Source organism: Neofelis nebulosa, chromosome 7, assembly GCF_028018385.1.
Source record: "Neofelis nebulosa isolate mNeoNeb1 chromosome 7, mNeoNeb1.pri, whole genome shotgun sequence".
NCBI lineage: Eukaryota > Metazoa > Chordata > Mammalia > Carnivora > Felidae > Neofelis > Neofelis nebulosa.
The window spans coordinates 41,901,674-41,921,843 of NC_080788.1; the positions used below are offsets into that span (position 1 = coordinate 41,901,674).

Consider the following 20,170-nt stretch of genomic DNA (forward strand, 5'->3'; position numbering starts at 1 on the left):
AGTGGATCATGACCTGAGCTGAAATCAAGAGTCGGACACTTAACTGACTGAGTCATTTGGGCACCGGGATAGCTTTTCTTTTAAATACATGCTTCCTAAAATATCAGGATATTAAATGGAATTTTTTTTCTTTTTAAATGCATTTTAAACTATTTGTACCTATTTCATGGATGAAAATATTTTTCTTTAGAGAATGCAACTGGATATCATTCTGACAAGTTTACAAGATCATACCCATGTAGCTTCCTTACTTGGCTATAGCTCACCTTCTGATGCTGCTGACCTCTCTTCTGTTTGTACTGGCTATGGAAACCTGTCAGATCAACCTTATGGCACTCAGAGCTGCCATCCAGACACTCATCTGGCTGAAATTTTGATGAAAACTCTCTTAAGAAATTTAGGATTTTATACAGTAAGTTGCTCTTTTTCTTTGTAGTAAAAAAAGAATAAAGCTTGGGGTTTTTTGGTTGTTTATTGTTTGTTGTTTTTTTGGAGGCGATAGGGATGGCTTCAGGTTAAGGTATTTTGACATTTAAATATGTATGAAATGAATAAAACTCTGGACTTCACTCCCCCAAAGGGGGAAAACATGTGTCAGATCTTCTGAAATACTGTAGAAGCCAAATGACTTGTAATTGAGAATTCCAAAAAGATTTATTTTAGAATTTTACCAATTTTGTCTGATGTTAGTGTACAAGAATAAACATAAAAATAGTCAAAAGCATTTTGCAAAAGAAAAATAGTGAGGAAGGGAATAATATATATTCCTATAGTTACAATGTGGTTGGTACTTACTAAGAATAGCTGGTCAGTAGAAGACAGTAGATGCTATAGTTTTCCCTGTGTTAGGATGCAGTTAATTCTTAAGTATTTCTTAGATCCATCTCCCCCCGCCCCCCCGCCATTTCTGTTGGTTCTGACCCACACTATCAGGACCTAATGCTAATACCAGTGTTGTAGTTATTGTCACTGTTGCTGGTCTCTGCATCTTACTGCTGGAATAATCTAGTTATATTAAATAACCTCATTGTATTAAATTAAAACCCCTTCAGGCACTTCGTCATTTGGCTTACACACCACTCCTCTGAGCTCATGGACATGACATGTCTGTCTCCAGCTTCCTCTACTAATCTGTGATTTCTTCAAGGAAGCCTTACCAAATAACCCTATTTAACCATGTAATTATAACTGCATATCCTTAGATCTCAGAGTTACGTGTACTGTATGACTTAACTTTGAATAGTTCATATATTGTTTCATATTGTCTCCTATGCCCCTGAAGGGTCGGGTCTGTATATTCTTCTGTGCAGGTCTTAGTGTTCTATTCTGTCCACATTAAAAGGTGGCTAAGTCAGAGTGACAATTGAGCTTATATAATTTTCTTTCAGATTTAAGAATGTAAATTTGATCTGATGTTTGGCTGCACGTGGAATGGGAACAGTGTCATGGTATATCCATTTGTTATTGACAGAACATTTTTTCCAAAGTTATAAGGGATATTTATGCTGCATTAAAGTAGTGCCTTTCTCTTAAAGTCAACTGGCTGTCACTGTCAAGTGTGAAGCCCATGGGATTCTTAACACCAGAAATATAGTTTGGTGTGCTTGTCCTTTGGAAGAAAACACCCTCCAGTTACTGTGATTTAATAGTTTTGCCTTCAGCTGTAGAAGCTGCTGCCAGGTAATTAGTTATATATCCTTAGGGCAGTTCCTGTATAGCTGTTACATGTACTTTAGGCAAGAATCTACCCTCTTTGACTAGAGATTTCTTAATGCTTTTATTTGTTCTTTTTTTTAATGTTTATTTATTTATGAGAGAGAGCATGTGGGGGAGGGGCAGAGAGAGAGAGGGGAAGAGACAGGAGGAGAGAGAGAGACAGAGTCCTTGGCAGTGCATGGAGCCTACTTGGGTGTGTGTGTGTGTGTGTGTGTCTCTCTCTCTCTCTCTCTCTCTCTCTCTCTCTCAAAGTAAAGAACTGTGAGATCATGACCCGAGCTGAAATCAAGAGTTGGATGCTTAACCAACTGAGCCACCCAGGTGTCCCTTATTTGGTCTTTTTACAAAGGAAAATACAATCTTGCATTTATATAATTAAACGTGGCACATGCCACAATGATGTGAACGCATTGGACACTACTGAACTGCACATTCAAAAATGGTTAAGATGATAAATTTGATGTTGTATGTATTTTACTATAATTAAAAATAAAATTAACAAGTGAAAATAAATTAAGTAGTGCCTTTCTAATTTCATTAGGGGTGGGGTTGATATGTATGTTATATGTAAATGGAAATAAAATATTAAGTGATTTTGGGCTACAGTCCTAAATTATTTGTCCAAATTTGTCATGTTCCCAAGATTTTAAAATGGTGGTGCTTTTCTCTTTGGGCTGCTGTCACAGAATACTGTAGTCATCCATAGACTGGGTGACTTTTAAACAACATATTTATTTCTCACTGTTAACAGAGGTGCTGGCAAATTTGATGCGACTAGCTTCTTGGTTCATAGATAGCCATCTTCTTGCTGTGTCCTCACACAATGGAGCTCTCTGGGGTCTTTTTCATACGGACACTAATCCCTTCCCAAAGGCCCCGTCTCCAAATACCACCACATTGAGGATTGGGTTTCAATGTATGAATTTTGAGGGGACACAAACATTCAGTCTATAGCAGTGCTTATTTGGCAGCTTATAATGGTGCTTATATAGCAAGAGCCTTAAAATGTTCTGAGACTCTGTCTTGGATATTGTAAACATCAATCATACTTCATGCATAAAGATGTTCATCACATGATTATAAAAAATAAAACTTGGAAACAACTTAAATATCTAAAATGGGTAGGTAAATTACGGTATATATGCTCAAGGGAATATTATGACTTTTAAAATTTATATAACCATGGCTTCTGAAAACAAAATATTTGTGAATCCGCTGGAAAAGAGAAGTCTAAACATAGAATATGCAGTATTGTGAAAAAAATGAAACGGTCACAAAAATCAGGAAAGAAATACACTAAAAAATATTAATAGTGAGTTTTCTTTGGGTTGGCTAAATGGTAATTATAACTTATTTTTTAAAATACAGTTTTGGTATTTTCTAAATTTTTTACAGGAACAGTTATTTATTTATCTATTTATTATTTTTTTTTAATGTTTATTTTTGAGAGAGAGACGGAGACAGTGTGAGCAGGGGAGGGGCAGAGAGAGGGAGACATAGAATCTGAAGCAGGCTCTAGGCTCTGAGCTGTCAGCGCAGAGCCTGATGTGGGGTTTGAACCCATGGACCATGAGCCAAAGTTAGATGCTTAACTGACTGAGCCACCCACACGCTTCTACAGGAACAATTTTTAAAAAAATATTTTTAGCTTGAACTAATTTAAAACTTACATAAGACTTTCAAGAATCAAAGAATCCCTTCTACCCTTTAGCTAAATTAGCTTCATCTCTCTCTCTCTCTCTCTCTCTCTCTCTCTCTATCTTTCTAAATAGTTTGAGAGTAAGTTATAAATGCCCTCCTGGCTCTTCTTAAGCACGTAAGCATGTATTTCTTAAGAAGGGTATTTTTTGCATAACAGCAGAACAATTACTGAATTCATAAAATTTAACATTGATACAGAACTATTATCTAATATACAATCCATATTCAGATTTGTATAAGTGTCGCAATAATGTGCTTTATAGCAACCCCTTCTCCCAATCCAGGATCACACTATATTTAGTTGTTATGTCTCTTTAGTCCACTTCTTTTTTTTTCTGCCTATTTTTTAAGTATAATTGAAATCATTTATTTCTTTTATAATCATAACCTAATTTAATTTTGAATAATTGTGTTCAAGTGTTCATTTGTGTCGTTTCACGGTATGTGGAAACAAAACTTTTTACACAAGAGGTATGGAAAGCAACAGCATTAAAATGTTGAAATATGTTGTCTGTGGATCTTACATGGTTTTCTCAATTTTCAAAGTTTCTGTGGTGAAACGCGCATTACTTTTGTTTAAACAGTAAAACAAATTGAAATTGCTTGACAAATCTTGCTATCTAATAGCTAAGAACAATAGCGCAAAGATTTAAAGATTGATAACGGGAGAAAGGAGACAGTGGCTTCTTAAGTCAATCATTTATGGTAGGACATTACTTTTATTTTTAAGTACTTCAGATTTAATCTTATTTTATGTATCATCTTAGGATCAAGCATTTGGAGAGCTAGAAAAGAATAGTGATAAATTTCTACTTGGAACATCATCTTCGGAAAACAGTCAGCCTGCTCATCTTCATGAACTCCTGTGTTCACTGCAGAAACAACTGCTGGCATTTTGCCATATCAATAACATTAGTGAGGTATGTGATTCTTTGCCTTTTATGATGATCTCTCAGGGACCTTGAAACTCAGATATTTGGGTAAACTATGATGTTTCTGTACCTTGAATGTTTTACAGTAGTAATATAGGAACTTTTCTCCCCTAGAACTCAAGCAGCGTGGCTTTGCTTCATAAACACCTTCAGCTCTTGTTGCCTCATGCCACAGATATTTATTCACGTTCGGCAAATTTGCTCAAGGAAAGTCCTTGGAATGGCAGTGTTGGAGAAAAATTAAGAGGTGTGTTTGGTACTAGATTTGACATTTAATCAGTGATTGTAAAGCAAGAATTCTTAGCCTTTCCAAAGCCTTAACGGAGCCTGAAACCTCTGAATGGAATAGGAATGATCTTGAATCTCCTTCCTATTGAAGATCCTTTTGATTTTGGTTTGGGGGTGATGGTAATAGTGATTGATATGACTGATCTTAAAAGATGTTACTTGGCATGAAAGAGCCCTAATCTATTGTTTTTAAATTTTTTAATTTTTTTGAGAAAGAGTGCATGTGAATGAGAGCATGCAAGAGCAAGTGGGGGAGAGGCAGAAGGAAAGGGAGAGAGAAAATCTTAAGCAGGCTCCATGCCCAGCGTGGCGGCTGACTTGGGGATTGATCTCAAAACTATGAGATCATGACCTGAACCAAAATCAAGCGTCAGACACTTAACCCACTGAGCCACCCAGGCACCCCCGAAAGAGCCCTAATTTAAAGGCGTTGGATGATACATACTCAAAAAGATTAACTTTAAATGGCATAAAGTGAATTTTTATTTGCTGTTTCTTTACCTTTCTTCAGCATATGCCAAGTGTTCCACTTTCCTCCTGGCAATGCTTTCTTTTTTCTTGGTTTCTTTGTAGTCACAATCATCTTTTTACTCTGTCACTCTGTTTGCTTTTTTCCACTTGGTTCCTATAAGTTCCTCTCTCTTGGACATGCCCTTTAATGTTTAAGACTCTCTGAATTTTGCCTTCAACCCTCTTTTCTTCCTAACTGATCTTATCTGGTCCCATTTTCTTTGACTATATGTTGATTCCTGTGTCTACATCTGGCTGAGAATTCCTTTTTCACACTATTAAAGCCTTTTGTAGTTATCTACTGGGTGTCTCTTCTTGGTTGTCTCAAAGGCAACTAAAATTCAGTATGTCTCTTCACAACCACCTTATTTCTGAATTTCCCCAACTGAAAAAAGAAAGAAAGAAACTAAAACCATTGTTTTCTGGACACCTCCATTTTGTTGTTCCATAGGTATTTAAAATTTGTTCAAACAGAGCTCATCTCTGATGATCCTCCCTGCCCCCAAATACGATGAAATATTGAAATAAAATTAATTTAAAACCAATACAGATGAAAAGACAGATGCTTTGAAGTGACCTTGATTTTTTTAAGAAAAGTAAATTCGTTTTAAAAAACATAGAGGGGCACCCGGGTGGCTCAGTCGGTTGAGCATCTCCAACTCTTAATTTTGGCTTAGGTCATGATCCCAGGGTTGTGGGATCGAGCCCCGCATCGGGTTCTGCACTGCTTAAGATTCTGTCTCACTCTCTCTTCCCCTCCCCCACTCTTGCACAGGCCCTCTCTCTTTCTCTCTCTCAAAACATAACATAAATAAAATAAAAAATAAAACACATAGAATGTAAGTATCATGAGGGTAGGAGTTTTTAGTTCTTTGTTCACGGCTGTCTCCTTTTCACCTAGAACAGTGCCTTGTGTGTTGTAGTCAATGAATATTTCTTGAGTAAATCTGAAAATGAGGATAAACTTGTGAATGAGAAATTCATAATGCATTTTAAGGGAAGCAGCTTTAATCTTTTGAATGTGTTGGCACAAGGATATGTGTGTTTTCCCACAAAGTTTCTGCTGGTGGTACTTTCTGAAAGTGAGCAAATTCTAATACCACATCAGCTGCCACATAGATGTTTGACAAAGAATTACTGAATTAGTGTGCTCTAGTTTTAAGCTAAAATAGTATTTCTTAGGTTTTTTCTTTTTAAAGTTTGTTTGAAGCAATTGATCCATGTTGAATTTCTTACCTTTCATAGATGTGATATACGTCTCAGCTGCAGGGAGTATGCTCTGCCAAATTGTTAACTCCCTACTGTTACTCCCTGTGTCGGTGGCACGGCCTCTCTTGAGTTACCTCCTCGACTTGTTGCCACCTCTTGATTGCCTTAACAGACTCCTGCCAGCTGCCGCTCTTTTAGAAGACCAAGAGTTACAGTGGCCTCTTCATGGTAAGTAAGGAGAGTAAAACAATAAATAATGCTTTTGAGAAAAGTTCTTCTTCTTGCACGCATCAGGTAAATCATATCTGTCACTTGGGTGTTTTATGTAATCAAAGGGTAAGGTTGTTATGGTGTAGGAACTTGCAGTCTAAAGGGCAGCTGAAATGGGAAAACTTAAGAAAGGTGCTCATATGTAACAGTGCATAAATAGGGTCTTTATATGGTCATCAGGTTTCAATAGTATATTTCATTGATTGAGACACATTTTTTTCAAATTTTGACATGGTTGAAATTAGGACATATTTTACATCGGATAATAAGAAAGCATTCTTTCACAGTTCAGTCAGCAGCGTGATGACACATTTTGAAATCAATGGATTGATTTGATTAGAAAATTTTATTTCTTAAATGAAGAGAATCTTTAGTTTTAAATCTATTTGACAGTAAAATATTTTATATTTTGGTTGGATATATAGATAACTGAATGTAAAAAATGAGAATCTGTCTTTATTGTGCGTGGGTTTTTTTTTAAGGCACCTGATAGAATATATATGTATACGTATATATACATATGTACATACATACATATACATATATACATACATATATATACATAAACGTATACATATATATATTTATACATGTATATATATATATATACATATATAGTGTGTGTGTGTGTGTGTGCATGCCTATGTATATATACACATACATACAGCATTCTGATTTTAGGCATGGCACGTGAATTCATTCCAATTTATAAAATATTGATGATTTCATTCAGTTGGATATAGCTTAAAGTACCATGTCTAGAAAACATTAACACCATTTTTCCATTGAAGTCTATCATAAGGTCATCAAAGGAGTTTGATTATTGAAGTCTTAAAAACCTTTCAAGTTTAAGTGAGGCCACATGTTTTATTAGAAAGAATCCTGGACTAAGGCATAAAACTAGTGACTTGGTTGTATGATCTTGGGCAAGTTGCTTATAATTTCTTAAACCTTGGTTTCTTCTAGAAGGATTGGGATTGGACAAAATGACACTGAGGGCCTATCTTACTTTAGCATTGTACGGTTCTGTACCAACTAGAGTTAGGTGAAGTTGAGTATCAAGGTTACAACTGTAGCACAGTGTTGATTAGGCTTTATATGGAACTATTCCAGGTTTTACTCTTGTTTTCCTAAAGCATATCAGAACTTGTTAAGATTCATCTGTTTGTATTAGGTGAGTTAGGTGTCATTTATTTTAGATTTCTGCATCTGTATTCTCATAACTGATATTTTTCTATGATTTCCCTTTCTTTGTGTCATTTACTACCACAGTTATACTAATCTCATAGCATCTGTTTGGAGTCTTCCCTTTTTTCTCTTTTCTCTGAGATAATTTGTATAAAATAGAGGTTCTCTCTTTTTGAAGCTTTAGAAGACTTTATCTATAAAACTACCTGGCTCTGGCATATGGATAGACTTTGACTATTAATTTTCTTTCCTTAGTGGTTATTGTTGTCATCTAGCTTTTTGTTTCTTCTAAAATTGGGAGTTGATATTTTTCTAGAAAATATAATTTTGTTGTGTTTCAGATATATTGGCATAAAATTGTTCATAGTACTCATTAATGGCTTCTTTCTTGCTTGCTTGCTTTGTTTGTTTCTTTATTATTCCCCACATTTAGATATATTGTGGCTTTGGCAAATAATCTGCTAAATAATGCCAAATAACAGATTTACAGTAGTGGAAATTAATGGTTTCTTTAAAGTATTTTAAATTTATTTTGAGAGAGAGAGCGAGAGAGTGAGCAAGCGGGGGAGGGGCAGAGAGAGGGGAACGGAATCCCAATCAGGCTCCGCACTGTCAGCACAGAGCCTGATGCAGGGCTCAAACTCAAACTTGTGAGATCATGACCTGAGCCAAAGTCAAGAGTCGGACACTTAACTGACCAAGCCACCCATGTGCCCCGCTCATTGATGGTTTTTAAAAAATCTCTATTGTGTCTGTGGTTACATCCTATTTTTTATTTCTAATTTTTAAATTTATGCCATCTTTTATTTCTGGATTAATTATGTTAGAGGTTTGTCCATTTTATCAGTCTTTTCAAATAACAAGCTTTTGGATTTGTTGATCTTCTTTGTTTTTCTTTAAGGATTTCATTGACATCTGTTCTTAATGGCTAAGTGCAGTTTTTCTTTTTTAAGTGAAGAGCTTTTAAAAACAGATGATAGTAAGAAAGCATGGGTGTGGATTTCAGTACCAGACAGTTCTCAATTCGGGCCATTAAAACTTAGGAGTCTCTCCCTCCTTCTCCTTCTTCCCTTTCCCTGGTTGTGTGCATACACTCTCTCTCTCTCTCTCTCTCTCTCTCTCTCTCAAAAAAAAATTTAATAATTGTCACTTTACTAAAACAACTCTTGTATCAATTTTGGAGGGATGAGCTGCCTCAGGTACTCACTGTTATGGTGAAATTTGATATGGATAATTAAAAGTAGGAAAACAATCCCTTGGGATATTTTTGTCTTATACTGTTTTAATATTTATCTTAAAATTAGTAACTTTACGAAGGAAGTTTTTATTTGATGGCAAACTTATTAGAATATATTTAAATTAGCCTAGTGAAGAGAATAAATACAGAAAGTGTTATAATTTATATTTTCGATATAAAATTAATTTGCTTCAATATCTTACTGCAGTGCAATAGAAATGAGAAAGATTGAGACCCTTGAATACCAGATAAGACACAGTTATTAATGATTTTGTCTTCAGGAGGAACAGAACTGATTGATCCTGCCGGCATGCCGTTACCTCAGCCAGCTCAGTCCTGGGTGTGGCTTGTGGATCTGGAAAGAACGATTGCTCTCCTTATTGGGCGGTGTCTTGGTGGTATGCTTCAGGGCTCCCCTGTGTCTCCAGAGGAACAGGACACCGCATATTGGATGAAAACACCACTTTTTAGTGATGGTGTAGAAATGGACACCCCTCAGTTAGGTAATGTGTTTCTCTATAACCTTTAAAATACATGCTTGTGTTTGTACCTCCATTGGAGCTTTCTCTTATTCTGGGTTTGCCGAATAAAGAACTGATAGCAAACAAATGAAACATTAGCTGGGTGGGGGATCTGAGATTTGTAATTTGGAGCCTTCAGAAAAAGTAAAATCCTGCAGCATTGTATAGTGAAAAGAGCCTCCAAACTAAGACAATGTAGGTCTGGTTCCACTCTGTTATTACTTATCACTCATTTTGAGCAAAGTCATTGAATTCATAAAAATGGGAAAATGCTTTGATTATTGTGTTTTGGGGGTTGGAGGTTATGAAACTGTTTCATAGAATGTAAAGCTCTGTAAAGTTTCCATGACTCAGTTTTCAAACACCTCTCAGATGTGAATGGCAGTCCCTTCTCTCCACCTCCCCTCCACTGCAACCTGTCTACTTTGATGCTGATGCTACCTTGTGTAATTCCTCATTTTTTCCTCCCCATTTATGGACCTTTTGGGGTTTCTATTTCCTGCCTCATCTCCCATTTGTCTACTTTGCTGGTAGGGTAGCTCTCAGACTATCAGAACATGATGACCTCTCCAGTTCCTGAACAGATGATCTAGTTGTTTTATTTAGGATTGATCCTTTAGTCTCTCTGGGTCTCTAACTTTGATCCATAAAAGGAGTTGATTAGACAGCTTATGTGGTCTTACTGACCTCAAATTCATTGTTCCTCTGATGAGAGAAAGAGACTCAGTGTCCAAGAAGGAAAGTCTAAGAGAAATCTCCATCTAAGAGGATCCCAACCGAGAGGGAAAACAATAGATAGAAATCAAGTCAAAATTCCCATATTCTGCTTTGGATTTTGGAGGGTTGGGGAGTGGGATTGAGAAGAGCAGTTTAAGATTTTCTCCCTTTTCCAAATAGAGTATCTATTCATCATGACAATTATGAACCAGATAGTGATGCTAGCCATGGCTGATGATGCTAGACGGGTACTTAGGATACAGTTGTACCAAGAAAAGTAAAATCATGGTTTTTCAAGGCATGTTTAACATTGTAAATATGTTTCCAGTGCTGTTAGTGTTTAATTCTATGGTAGTTGCAAATGTCCTCCTGAGGACAAAAATATCTTTATCTCTACCTTGCTCATATTTCTGTTACTTTTACTTTAGTCAGTTAGTTACATTTTATGTTTAAATACTTGCAGGGATGACTGGGTGGCTCCCTCAGTTAAGCATTTGACTTTGGCTCAGGTCGTGATCTCACAGTTTGTGAACTCAAGGCCTGCATCGAGCTCTATGTTGACAGTGCGGAGCCTACTTGGGATTCATTCTCTCTCTCTCTCTCTCTCTCTCTCTCTCTCTGCCCCTCCCCCACTTACACTTTCTCTCTAAATACACTTTAAAAAAATAGTTCCATGTATTAGGAAAAGGTTACTGTCCTTTGTAAAATTGTAAATATATGGTAATTCAGTTCTATTGTGGGTTACATTGACTTTTGGTATTAGTCCCAAACCTATCATTTTAGCTATTTTTTTAAATGGGAAATGAATTCTGAATGCCAAAATGTCCCATTAAAAGGTTAGGAACCACTTGAGCAAATGTAAATATCAGTAGAGAAATTGTTCATGGTATCTTTGCCCTCTCTTGAATGGTACTTAACTGATTATTTTCCCTTAATTCTAGAAAAAAAGATTAAGTTTTTGTCTAGTCCCTTTCCCTGTGTTGCCATATTTCTCAGTGAGGATATCCTTCCATTTTGAACAAAAGAGTTCTACAGGACCTGCACATGTAGGACATTTAGCCTCCCTGACCCCTGCCTACCAAAATGCCACAACTCCTCCCTGGATGTTGTGGTCACACATCCTTCTGGCTGTGATTAGAATGTGATACTACCTCCCATTGAGAAATGTTAAAGGACTTTACCTTTGTAGCATCTACTTAAAATGGTTTGAAAGGTATGATTTCATATGGATTAAATAAAAGTGCTGAGATTTTATTTGTGGCACCATAATTATTCAGGTTTAAAATTGATAATTTGAATAATTCTTTTTAGATAAATGTATGAGTTGCCTGCTAGAAGTAGCTCTTTCGGGAAATGAAGAACAGAAGCCTTTTGATTATAAACTGCGGCCTGAAATTGCTGTCTATGTAGACTTGGCATTGGGTTGTTCAAAAGAGCCTGCTCGAAGTCTTTGGATCAGCATGCAGGATTATGCTGTTAGTAAAGGTAAGATGAAGGGAATGAAGTTGGTAAATATGGAGATAGCTTGTGATACTAAAATATGTGTGATACGTATCAATAGAAAATCACAGGAATCACCTTATTTTTTATAGAAAAAAAGTATTTTACAAATAACATTAAACATAAGTTTCTTTTTCTTCTTTGTGGAAAATATTCTAGGCATGCATTTTAGCAAACCTACTATGGGAAAATTGAGATTTATATAAAAGATAAATACAGAGGCAAACATTTTACTGCAGGATCCCTGCAGTGTAAATAGACCTAGGTTAAGAGCCTGTTAATGAATCTCTTCCCTTTGTAAGCCCTAGGGTAAGAACTAAAAAGCTGTATATGTAGAAGTCTAAGCCTGGTCATTTTCCTTCTCTGTAAAACATTTGCCCACTACAGAGTGCTAGTGAAGATACCGATTTGAAATAAGATGGACTATTGAGTACAGTAGTAAAGTGCCATGCAAGTATGTAGTGTTACTTCAATTTCTAATATTATTTGAAAAATAAAATTAACCTTATATACAAGTTTTCAAAAGGTATACCTGATTTCTTTTTAGTTCCCATGCTTTCCTTTTTAATAATGACCTTGATTGTTCAGAATCCCATGTCCATAAGTTGTCTTTCTCTGGGTGTTTTTTCTTATCATATCTTTAGTTTCCCCCTATTCTTTGAATTGTCTTCCTTCTGTGATAAGAATGGTAAAAGTAAATACATTTTTTACCTTTTATTGCCTTTCATTTTGTGTAATAAACATGAAATGAGGTGCATATTGTTTACATCTTTAAAACACCATTAGATATGATACCTTTGAAAGTTTAATTTCATCCAGTTTATTCATTTTACTGATTCATTCTGTATTGTGTTGACTCCAAGCAGAAGTGGAAAAGTATGGTAATGGAGGAGGAAAAAAATTTACTTTCTAAGTTGTATTTTCTGATATTCTTTCATATTTGCATCATTTGCTTGGAATGTTCAGTTAGGGTTTTTTTTTTTTTATCATATCACTTGTTAATTGCAGTTAGAAATTTTTTTTTTTTTAACGTTTATTACTGAGAGACAGAGAGAGACAGAGCGTGAGCAGGGGAGGGGCAGAGAGAGAGAGGGAGACACAGAATCGGAAGCAGGCTCCAGGCTCTGAGCTGTCAGCACAGAGCCTGATGCGAGGCTTGAACTCACAAACTGCGAGATCATGACCTGGGCTGAAGTCAGACGCTCAACCAGCTGAGCCACCCAGGCACCCCTGCAGCTAGAACTTTTAAAAACAAGATATAAACATAAGATGAATAAAAACTCATTGTATGGCTCCCTTTGTGGAATTGCTTGTACACTGTAGCTTAGACTTTATACCTGAATAGTGGAAACGTTCTGTAGTGTTTGATATGAAATGACCATAACTTTAATGAAGAAAAGAACCCATTACTTTACAAATTGTTATAGGAGGATAATCTCTTGCTAAATTGGAAACACAGCAGAGGGTCTATAGTTTGCATTTTAAGTTGAGCATTAGAGTCCTTGATATGGGTCATTGTTTGATTTTAAGTCGTAGCAGCTGTCAGAATAGCAAGCATTCCCTTGGAACAGATGATTTCTCAAGAACTTAATGTGGAAAATTTTTTATGTAATAGAGTCTATCGTTTAAGATTTGCTGTGGCCTATAAGATTTTTTTAAAATCATGCATGTTTATATTGTCAGGGTTTTGTTTTTTTTTTTTACCTGTGATATAGGTAAGTCTGAACTTAGTTTTTACCGAAGCCTACAGAAATGACTAGAAAACCAAGATAAAAAATTTTATCTCTTGAGATAGGAGTTTTAAGAAGGGATTAAGAACAAATAATGTTGACTTGGGGCATGATATTTTCCATGGGTGTTTTTTGTTTGGTTTTATTTTTAAGTAGCTTGGTAAATCTGTCAAATTAAAAGTCTAGTGGACAGTAAAGCTCCCACCCCCTATTTGGAATCTACTGCATGTACTACATTTTTAAAGTACAGCATTAGTATGCTAACGTGGAATTAAAGAAAGCACCTGCCTAGTTCTCATCATCTGATGCTGTGATTTTGGTTTTCTATTGCACGTACTCATCTGTGTCCATTGTTGTTTCGTTTCTTACCCACTTCATTTCATTTCATTTTTGTATTCACAGTATCTACTTAATGGCTTCAAATACCACATATATTCACACTTGACTGGTTTACACAATATCTCTACTAGGATGCTTAATAGACAGTATTCAAAACCATACTCCTGATTCCAACTCCTTATTTCCCCAAAGTGTTCTTTCTGTAGTCTGGCTGTCTGAGTAAATCAGCCACAGTCTAAGTACATTTCTAGTCAACTTTGACTTCTCGTATTCGCACATCTGATCCATCAACAAATCCTGTCAACTCTGCCTTCAAAACGCTTTTGGAATCTGACCACTTCTTCCTACCTCCACTGCTACTGCTCTGGTCTGAGTCACCATCATTCCTCACTTGAGTTACTGCAGTACTGCTGTTGCAGTCCATATCTGGTTCACCACTCAGCAGTTATAGTTGATCTTTTAAAACACAAATCAGATCATATTGTATTTCCACTCAAAGCCTTCTAATGGTGCTTCCTGTTTCCCTTATAGTAAAATCTAAAGGACTTGCAGTGGCCTGCAGGCCCTGTGTGATCTAGTCTCCAGCCGACTTTCTAACGTCTCCTACAACTTATGTGTGCACACTTTGTTCTGGCCACACTGGCCTCCTTGAACCCACCTCAGGGCCTCTACACTAGTTTTTTTCTGAGGGGACGCTATTTCTCTGTGGTACCTTTCCCGATTTTGTCTACATCTCTACTCACCTGTACCTTATCAGAGATCCTTGCAAACTAGCCTGTATGAAATAGTATGGTACTCCCTGTTCTCTTTGCCCTGCTTTATTTTTCTCCATAGCACTTTCCTGTCATATTAATGTTTATATTTGTTGGTGTCTCCCACCCCCCAACTAGAATATAAATTCTGTGAGATCAGGGACTTAGTTTTGTTGACTGCTATATCCCTATCACACAGAACAGTATATAGGACCTAGTAGGTGCATTTGTTAACGTTTAGGAAATGATAACATTCTCCTGTTGGATTACTAAAGCTATTAAAATTATCTCTGAACTGTTTTCTGAGCCCTTTTAAATGTTAATGAATCATTTTTGTTTTCAGATTGGGACAGTGCAACTTTAAGCAACGAGTCACTCTTGGACACTGTGTCTAGATTTGTTCTTGCAGCCCTTCTGAAACATACAAATTTACTTAGCCAAGCATGTGGAGAAAGCCGGCAAGTAACTTAAAACTATCCTCAGACAAATATTTGCTCTCATGATGTTAGAAATTAGGTAACTTTTCTGTTTTGGTTCTTTATTTAGATATCAGCCTGGTAAAAGCTTGTCAGAAGTGTACCGTTGTGTGTACAAAGTTCGAAGTCGTTTACTTGCTTGCAAGAACCTTGAACTTATTCAGACCAGGTCATCATCACGAGACAGATGGGTAAAGTTGGAAATCAGTCAATTTCTGTTTTTCTGCAAGCTATGAGAGATAGCTCCTTATTGGTTTACGTGAGGGGAAAAAATGCGCCTTGATCATTGCAGATATTCAGTAAATATCAAGTACATACTTCTTTTTATAGTGAAGAAATTGGATGAGTAAAAAATTTGGGGTTTATTTAACACCACATTTATCAAGTGATATGGCTGCTAAGAAAGTTTGTATATTCATAGGCTGTATAAGTAAGAATAAATTGAGGTGTCCAAATCATATGAAATATTATTCCTTTATTTTGTGCTGATCAGACCACATTTGAATTATCCTTTTAATTTGGGGTGCCATAGTTTATGAGGGACATTAACAAAAGCTACCTTGGATTGGTAAAAGGTCTGAAAGTCATCTTATATAAAAACTGAAAGTGTCAAAAACATTTAGCCTAGGGAAATGAAAACAGAAGAGAGTCACATGATAGCTGCCTTAACAATACTTAAAAAGCTTCCATGTAGAAGAGGAAGTAAGGGTGTTTCTTTTACTAGAAGGCATAGGCAGCACCAAAAGGTAACAACTGAATGGAAAATCACTGTTAGCTGAACATAAGGAAGAAAGCCTTATCATGATTACAGTTGTCCACTACTGGTGGTAAAGATTGAAACCTTTTCTTAAAGATTACTCCGGAAGTTATTCTTGCAGCAAAAATAGGCGATTTTTAAAGTGCTGGGTAATCCTGATAACATGATCCTCCTATAAATTATAAGCCTGGATAGTACATCAGCTTCAGAAATGCTTACTTTGAAACTTTATACATTAGATGAATTGCACCCTGTTACTGAGATCTTAGATTTTAAAAACCAAACTCTGCATTTGTATTATAGAATTCTGTATAATTTCTATTATAATATATAATAGAATTCTATAGAATTTTGGCATGCACTGATTTAACATTTGTGAATCTAACTATTAGTGACCTGGAAAGTCCAGGAAATGTATTAATGTGCTGTTTTGTTGAGGCTCAGATTTGAAACTTACATATTATGGCAATAAATGACTTTTTAATGTATTATATGAGTCTGACTGACTGCTCAGTATCCCCATCTCTGTGAAATTCTTGAATTATTTACTGGCTATCAATCACAAAAAAACTTTTATTATGCATCTGAGAAGATCATTAAATTTTTTCACTTGCACTTTATACTAAAGTCTGTGGGAGAAATGTTGCATACTGTTATGGCATTTGTGACACTCTTAACTTTTGTTGTAAGGACTCTGTCCTCTAGATGACTGCTAGTTAGCTTAACCACTGGGAAATAAAATTAACATTGTTCTTATCAGATTTCTAATTTGTGGTTTCTTCAGGGGAAAGTAAAGAAATTTAAAAAAATTAAAAACAGTACTGTTTATAAATTGAAATTTGCTAAGAGTAGAGCATAGGTGTCCTTCTCTGAAAAAAGTCTGGAAAATACAATTTTAAATTAGAATTATTAAACATTTATACAGAGTAGTAATAGCATACACAGCTTGAAGGAGACTGAATGGTATATAAATTCTGTTCTTAAATTACCTTTTATGCTTGGTTTTATACTCAGCTCATTTTAAGTTGCAGTTCTGTAAGAGTTTATAGCTGAGTAGCAGTATAAATTCAAATCCACTTACAGCATGACGTTCTAATCAAAATACTGAGGGAAAGAGCATATAGGTGTCTGTGTACATATTTTGTGTACATACATTGTTTCTGATCTTTTCAGATTTATTCAGTGTATCTTTTGGATTTTTGTAGTAAAATTCATGTGTTGTTGGTTTTAGCAGTATTTTCCATGATCAAAAAGTCAAAGTTTTGATGAAGTTTTTCAGAGTTTTGAAAACTATATTCAGTGTAGCTTTGATGGTTTCTTTCAGATCTCGGAAAACCAGGACTCTGCAGATGTTGATCCTCAGGAGCATTCGTTTACCCGGACCATTGATGAAGAAGCTGAAATGGAAGAACAGGCTGAGCGAGACCGGGAAGAGGGGCATCCCGAGCCGGAGGATGAAGAAGAAGAACGGGAACATGAAGTGATGACAGCTGGCAGTGAGTACACCCTTCTTAATTAACAGATCCACATCATGGCATTCTTCATGGTAGGGGAACTGACTGGAGAAGAGAAGGGCAAACATTTCTCTGTAGTTTTTCTATAAGGATCTGATATTCTCCTGGTGATCTGAATTTACATTAGCTAATGTTTCAGCTCTTAAAAACTGTGCTTCCATTTTGAAGCTATTGGATTGCATGTTTGGGGCTGAAAAGCTCTGAAAGCAGGCTTTTAGAACCAGTAACTGTTCCACTGAGTCTTATGCATGCAATAATGCCCATGAGTGATTGGATAAGGTCATACAGAGTTTGTTTTGGAGGGTACCAATTTGTCCATTGGCCTGGCCCCTCTGTGTGGTGAGGAAGAGAGCCTCTTCCAGCACTTACTAGGAGAGCCTAGTTATTTTTTATATGTCACACTTTTAAAATTATAAATTTCACCCACTGACTACACTGCCATTGTCAGTAGAGAGCAAGAATATGCATGAGAATTCTGTTGGCTGGGTGATTAGAACACTTTCCATACTTGTATATTTCAAGGCTACAATAGAAAACTATTGTAATCATTTAGATGTTTAAAAGGAAATACCAAAGCTTTTAAACATGTGTTATTATCTTTTGAGTGATTTGGCTATTTCAAGTTAAAATGTATATTCACTTTATAGACTGAAACATTATGGCTAGCTATGCATTTGGTATTGGGATTATCTCTGTGTATTAATCAATTTGACATTTTATTATCAATTTGTGTTTTGCATAGTTGTAAAAATGATATATGGAGGTGGCTCAAAACCAGAAACTACTTTAAAAAACGAGGAGAAAAGGGATTGGAGATGGGGAGGGAGAATAATTATATTTTAAAAACCTAGGCTGAAGGGACTTCTGCAGTTGAACTTAAAACTTAGTTTAAAAATTCTGGAAAACAAAGCCAAAGGGGAAAACATGGTAACAAACTGTAACCTTCAATTATAGTAAAAGAAAGCATAATAGTCACAGGGGAGTAATAATTTTAAATCAGCTACGGTTTTTGAGCACCTGTGTTACGTGCTGGGCACTGGGTCATATGCTTCACATAGATGGATAATCCTTACGATAGTCTAATGAGATGAATTCTGGTATTTATCTTAAAGATGGGCAAACTGAGATTTAAGGAGGCAAAATTTATGCCTAGGGCCAGATTAGTAGCAGCTGGAAATCGAATGAGATCTGCCCAAAGTTCCAGTGACCCTTCTCTTAATTACTTTAACTGATTTCAAGCTTTGTACTGAGTTTGTTGCTTTGGTTTTTACAGAAATGAGACTTCAAACAGCATAATGAAAATATTATGTAATAATTCTATAAAATACACATATGAAAGCCATTTTTAAAGTTTATACTTCTGTATGAACAGATGAATCTAGTATTTATCCAAATTTTCTGCTTGGGTGCCCCATAAAGAATACTGTCTTCACTCCAAATTTGAACAAAAAATTATTTTCCTGTTGTGAAGTATCTGCCACTGCATCAGAATCTTACTCAACTCATTATTTTTTTACACTTGTGAATTGGGAAGGGCTGGTATTAGATGGACATTCTTGGTGATGCCGCTTGATTTTCTGAAGCAGTCTTGGCTGTATATTGTTATCATATTCAGTTTCAGCAAAGACCTTTAGTGGTTTTACTTTTTTAATGTGTTTGAGATACAATGGAGTATAGATGTCAGGAATTACATAGACTTTAGAGAGGGAAGGGGGGCTATTCTTAACTCATGCAACTTAAATTTTGTTTCTTTTGTAACCTGACATTTTTCATACGAAGGTCATAAACATTTCAGAAATAGTTATTTTAATCTAACTCAGTCATTTTGAAACTTCAGCAGAGCTCAAAATCAGCTGGATGGCTTGTTAAAACACATATTGCTGGCCCCATGCCTAGAATTTCTGATTCAGAAGGTCTGGGATTGGCCTGATAATTTGCATCTGTAACAAGTTCCCAGAAAATCTTGATGCCCTGGTCTGGGGCCACTTGGAAAGCATTGATCTAAGTCATGAGTAAGAGTAGAAATAGAATAAACCAAATCTGAATTCTATAATGGCATAATTATTTCCTATTTTAATTTTTGTGAAAAGTTTAATGTTTTACATGTATTTAATATAATCTTAACTTAGTTACTATGCTGTATTTAATGTCTAAAAAATAACTTTTCCCTCTTTCAGTAAGTTTTTGATCCAAACTTTATGACTATTTTTATTGTTATTTTCTTTGCTCTTCTCTCCCCATGTGTTAAGACCTTGTTTTTGTGTTGCATGTTACAGAAATCTTTCAGTGTTTCCTCTCAGCCCGTGAAGTAGCTCGTAGCCGAGATCGAGATAGAATGAACAGTGGGGCAGGGTCTGGGGCTCGAGCTGATGATCCACCTCCCCAGTCTCAGCAAGAGCGAAGGGTCAGCACAGACCTTCCTGAGGGCCAGGATGTGTACACTGCTGCCTGCAACTCTGTGATCCATCGGTGTGCCCTGTTAATATTAGGAGTAAGTCCTGTGATTGAGGAGCTTCAGAAGCGGAAGGAAGAAGGACAGTTGCAGCAGCCTTCAACAAGTGCCTCTGAAGGGGGTGGACTTATGACCAGGTGGGACTGACTAGAAACTTGAAACATTTGTGACTTTATGCAGTGCAACACTTTGTTCTCGAAGTTATAGTGGTCTTCTGAAATGAACACACATGTGGAGGAGGAAATCCAAATTGACTAGGGTGAAGTAATATATTAATGTATTAAAGTAATGTAAAGAGTGATACTGATTCAGCCTGGAATAGAAATTTCTGATTAGATGAGGAGGCACAATTTTTCATACA

The 20,170-nt window shown here is 36.1% G+C and overlaps 1 protein-coding gene across 11 annotated transcripts in view; it reads left to right on the forward strand.

Annotated features, from left to right (window-relative positions):
• Window positions 1–20,170, forward strand: part of HERC1 (HECT and RLD domain containing E3 ubiquitin protein ligase family member 1) — a 186,991-nt gene that overhangs the window by 72,013 nt on the left and 94,808 nt on the right. For 9 of the 11 annotated variants that reach the window (XM_058737453.1, XM_058737452.1, XM_058737460.1 and 6 more), the window contains 10 exons: window positions 191–412; window positions 4,185–4,337; window positions 4,464–4,596; window positions 6,393–6,584; window positions 9,333–9,554; window positions 11,601–11,774; window positions 14,954–15,068; window positions 15,157–15,277; window positions 17,168–17,339; window positions 19,607–19,946. In XM_058737453.1, coding sequence (XP_058593436.1) covers window positions 191–412; window positions 4,185–4,337; window positions 4,464–4,596; window positions 6,393–6,584; window positions 9,333–9,554; window positions 11,601–11,774; window positions 14,954–15,068; window positions 15,157–15,277; window positions 17,168–17,339; window positions 19,607–19,946 — 1,844 coding nt within the window. The remainder of the gene's footprint in view (window positions 1–190; window positions 413–4,184; window positions 4,338–4,463; window positions 4,597–6,392; window positions 6,585–9,332; window positions 9,555–11,600; window positions 11,775–14,953; window positions 15,069–15,156; window positions 15,278–17,167; window positions 17,340–19,606; window positions 19,947–20,170) is intronic. The other 2 variants (XM_058737459.1, XM_058737461.1) reach the window with 1 other exon arrangement.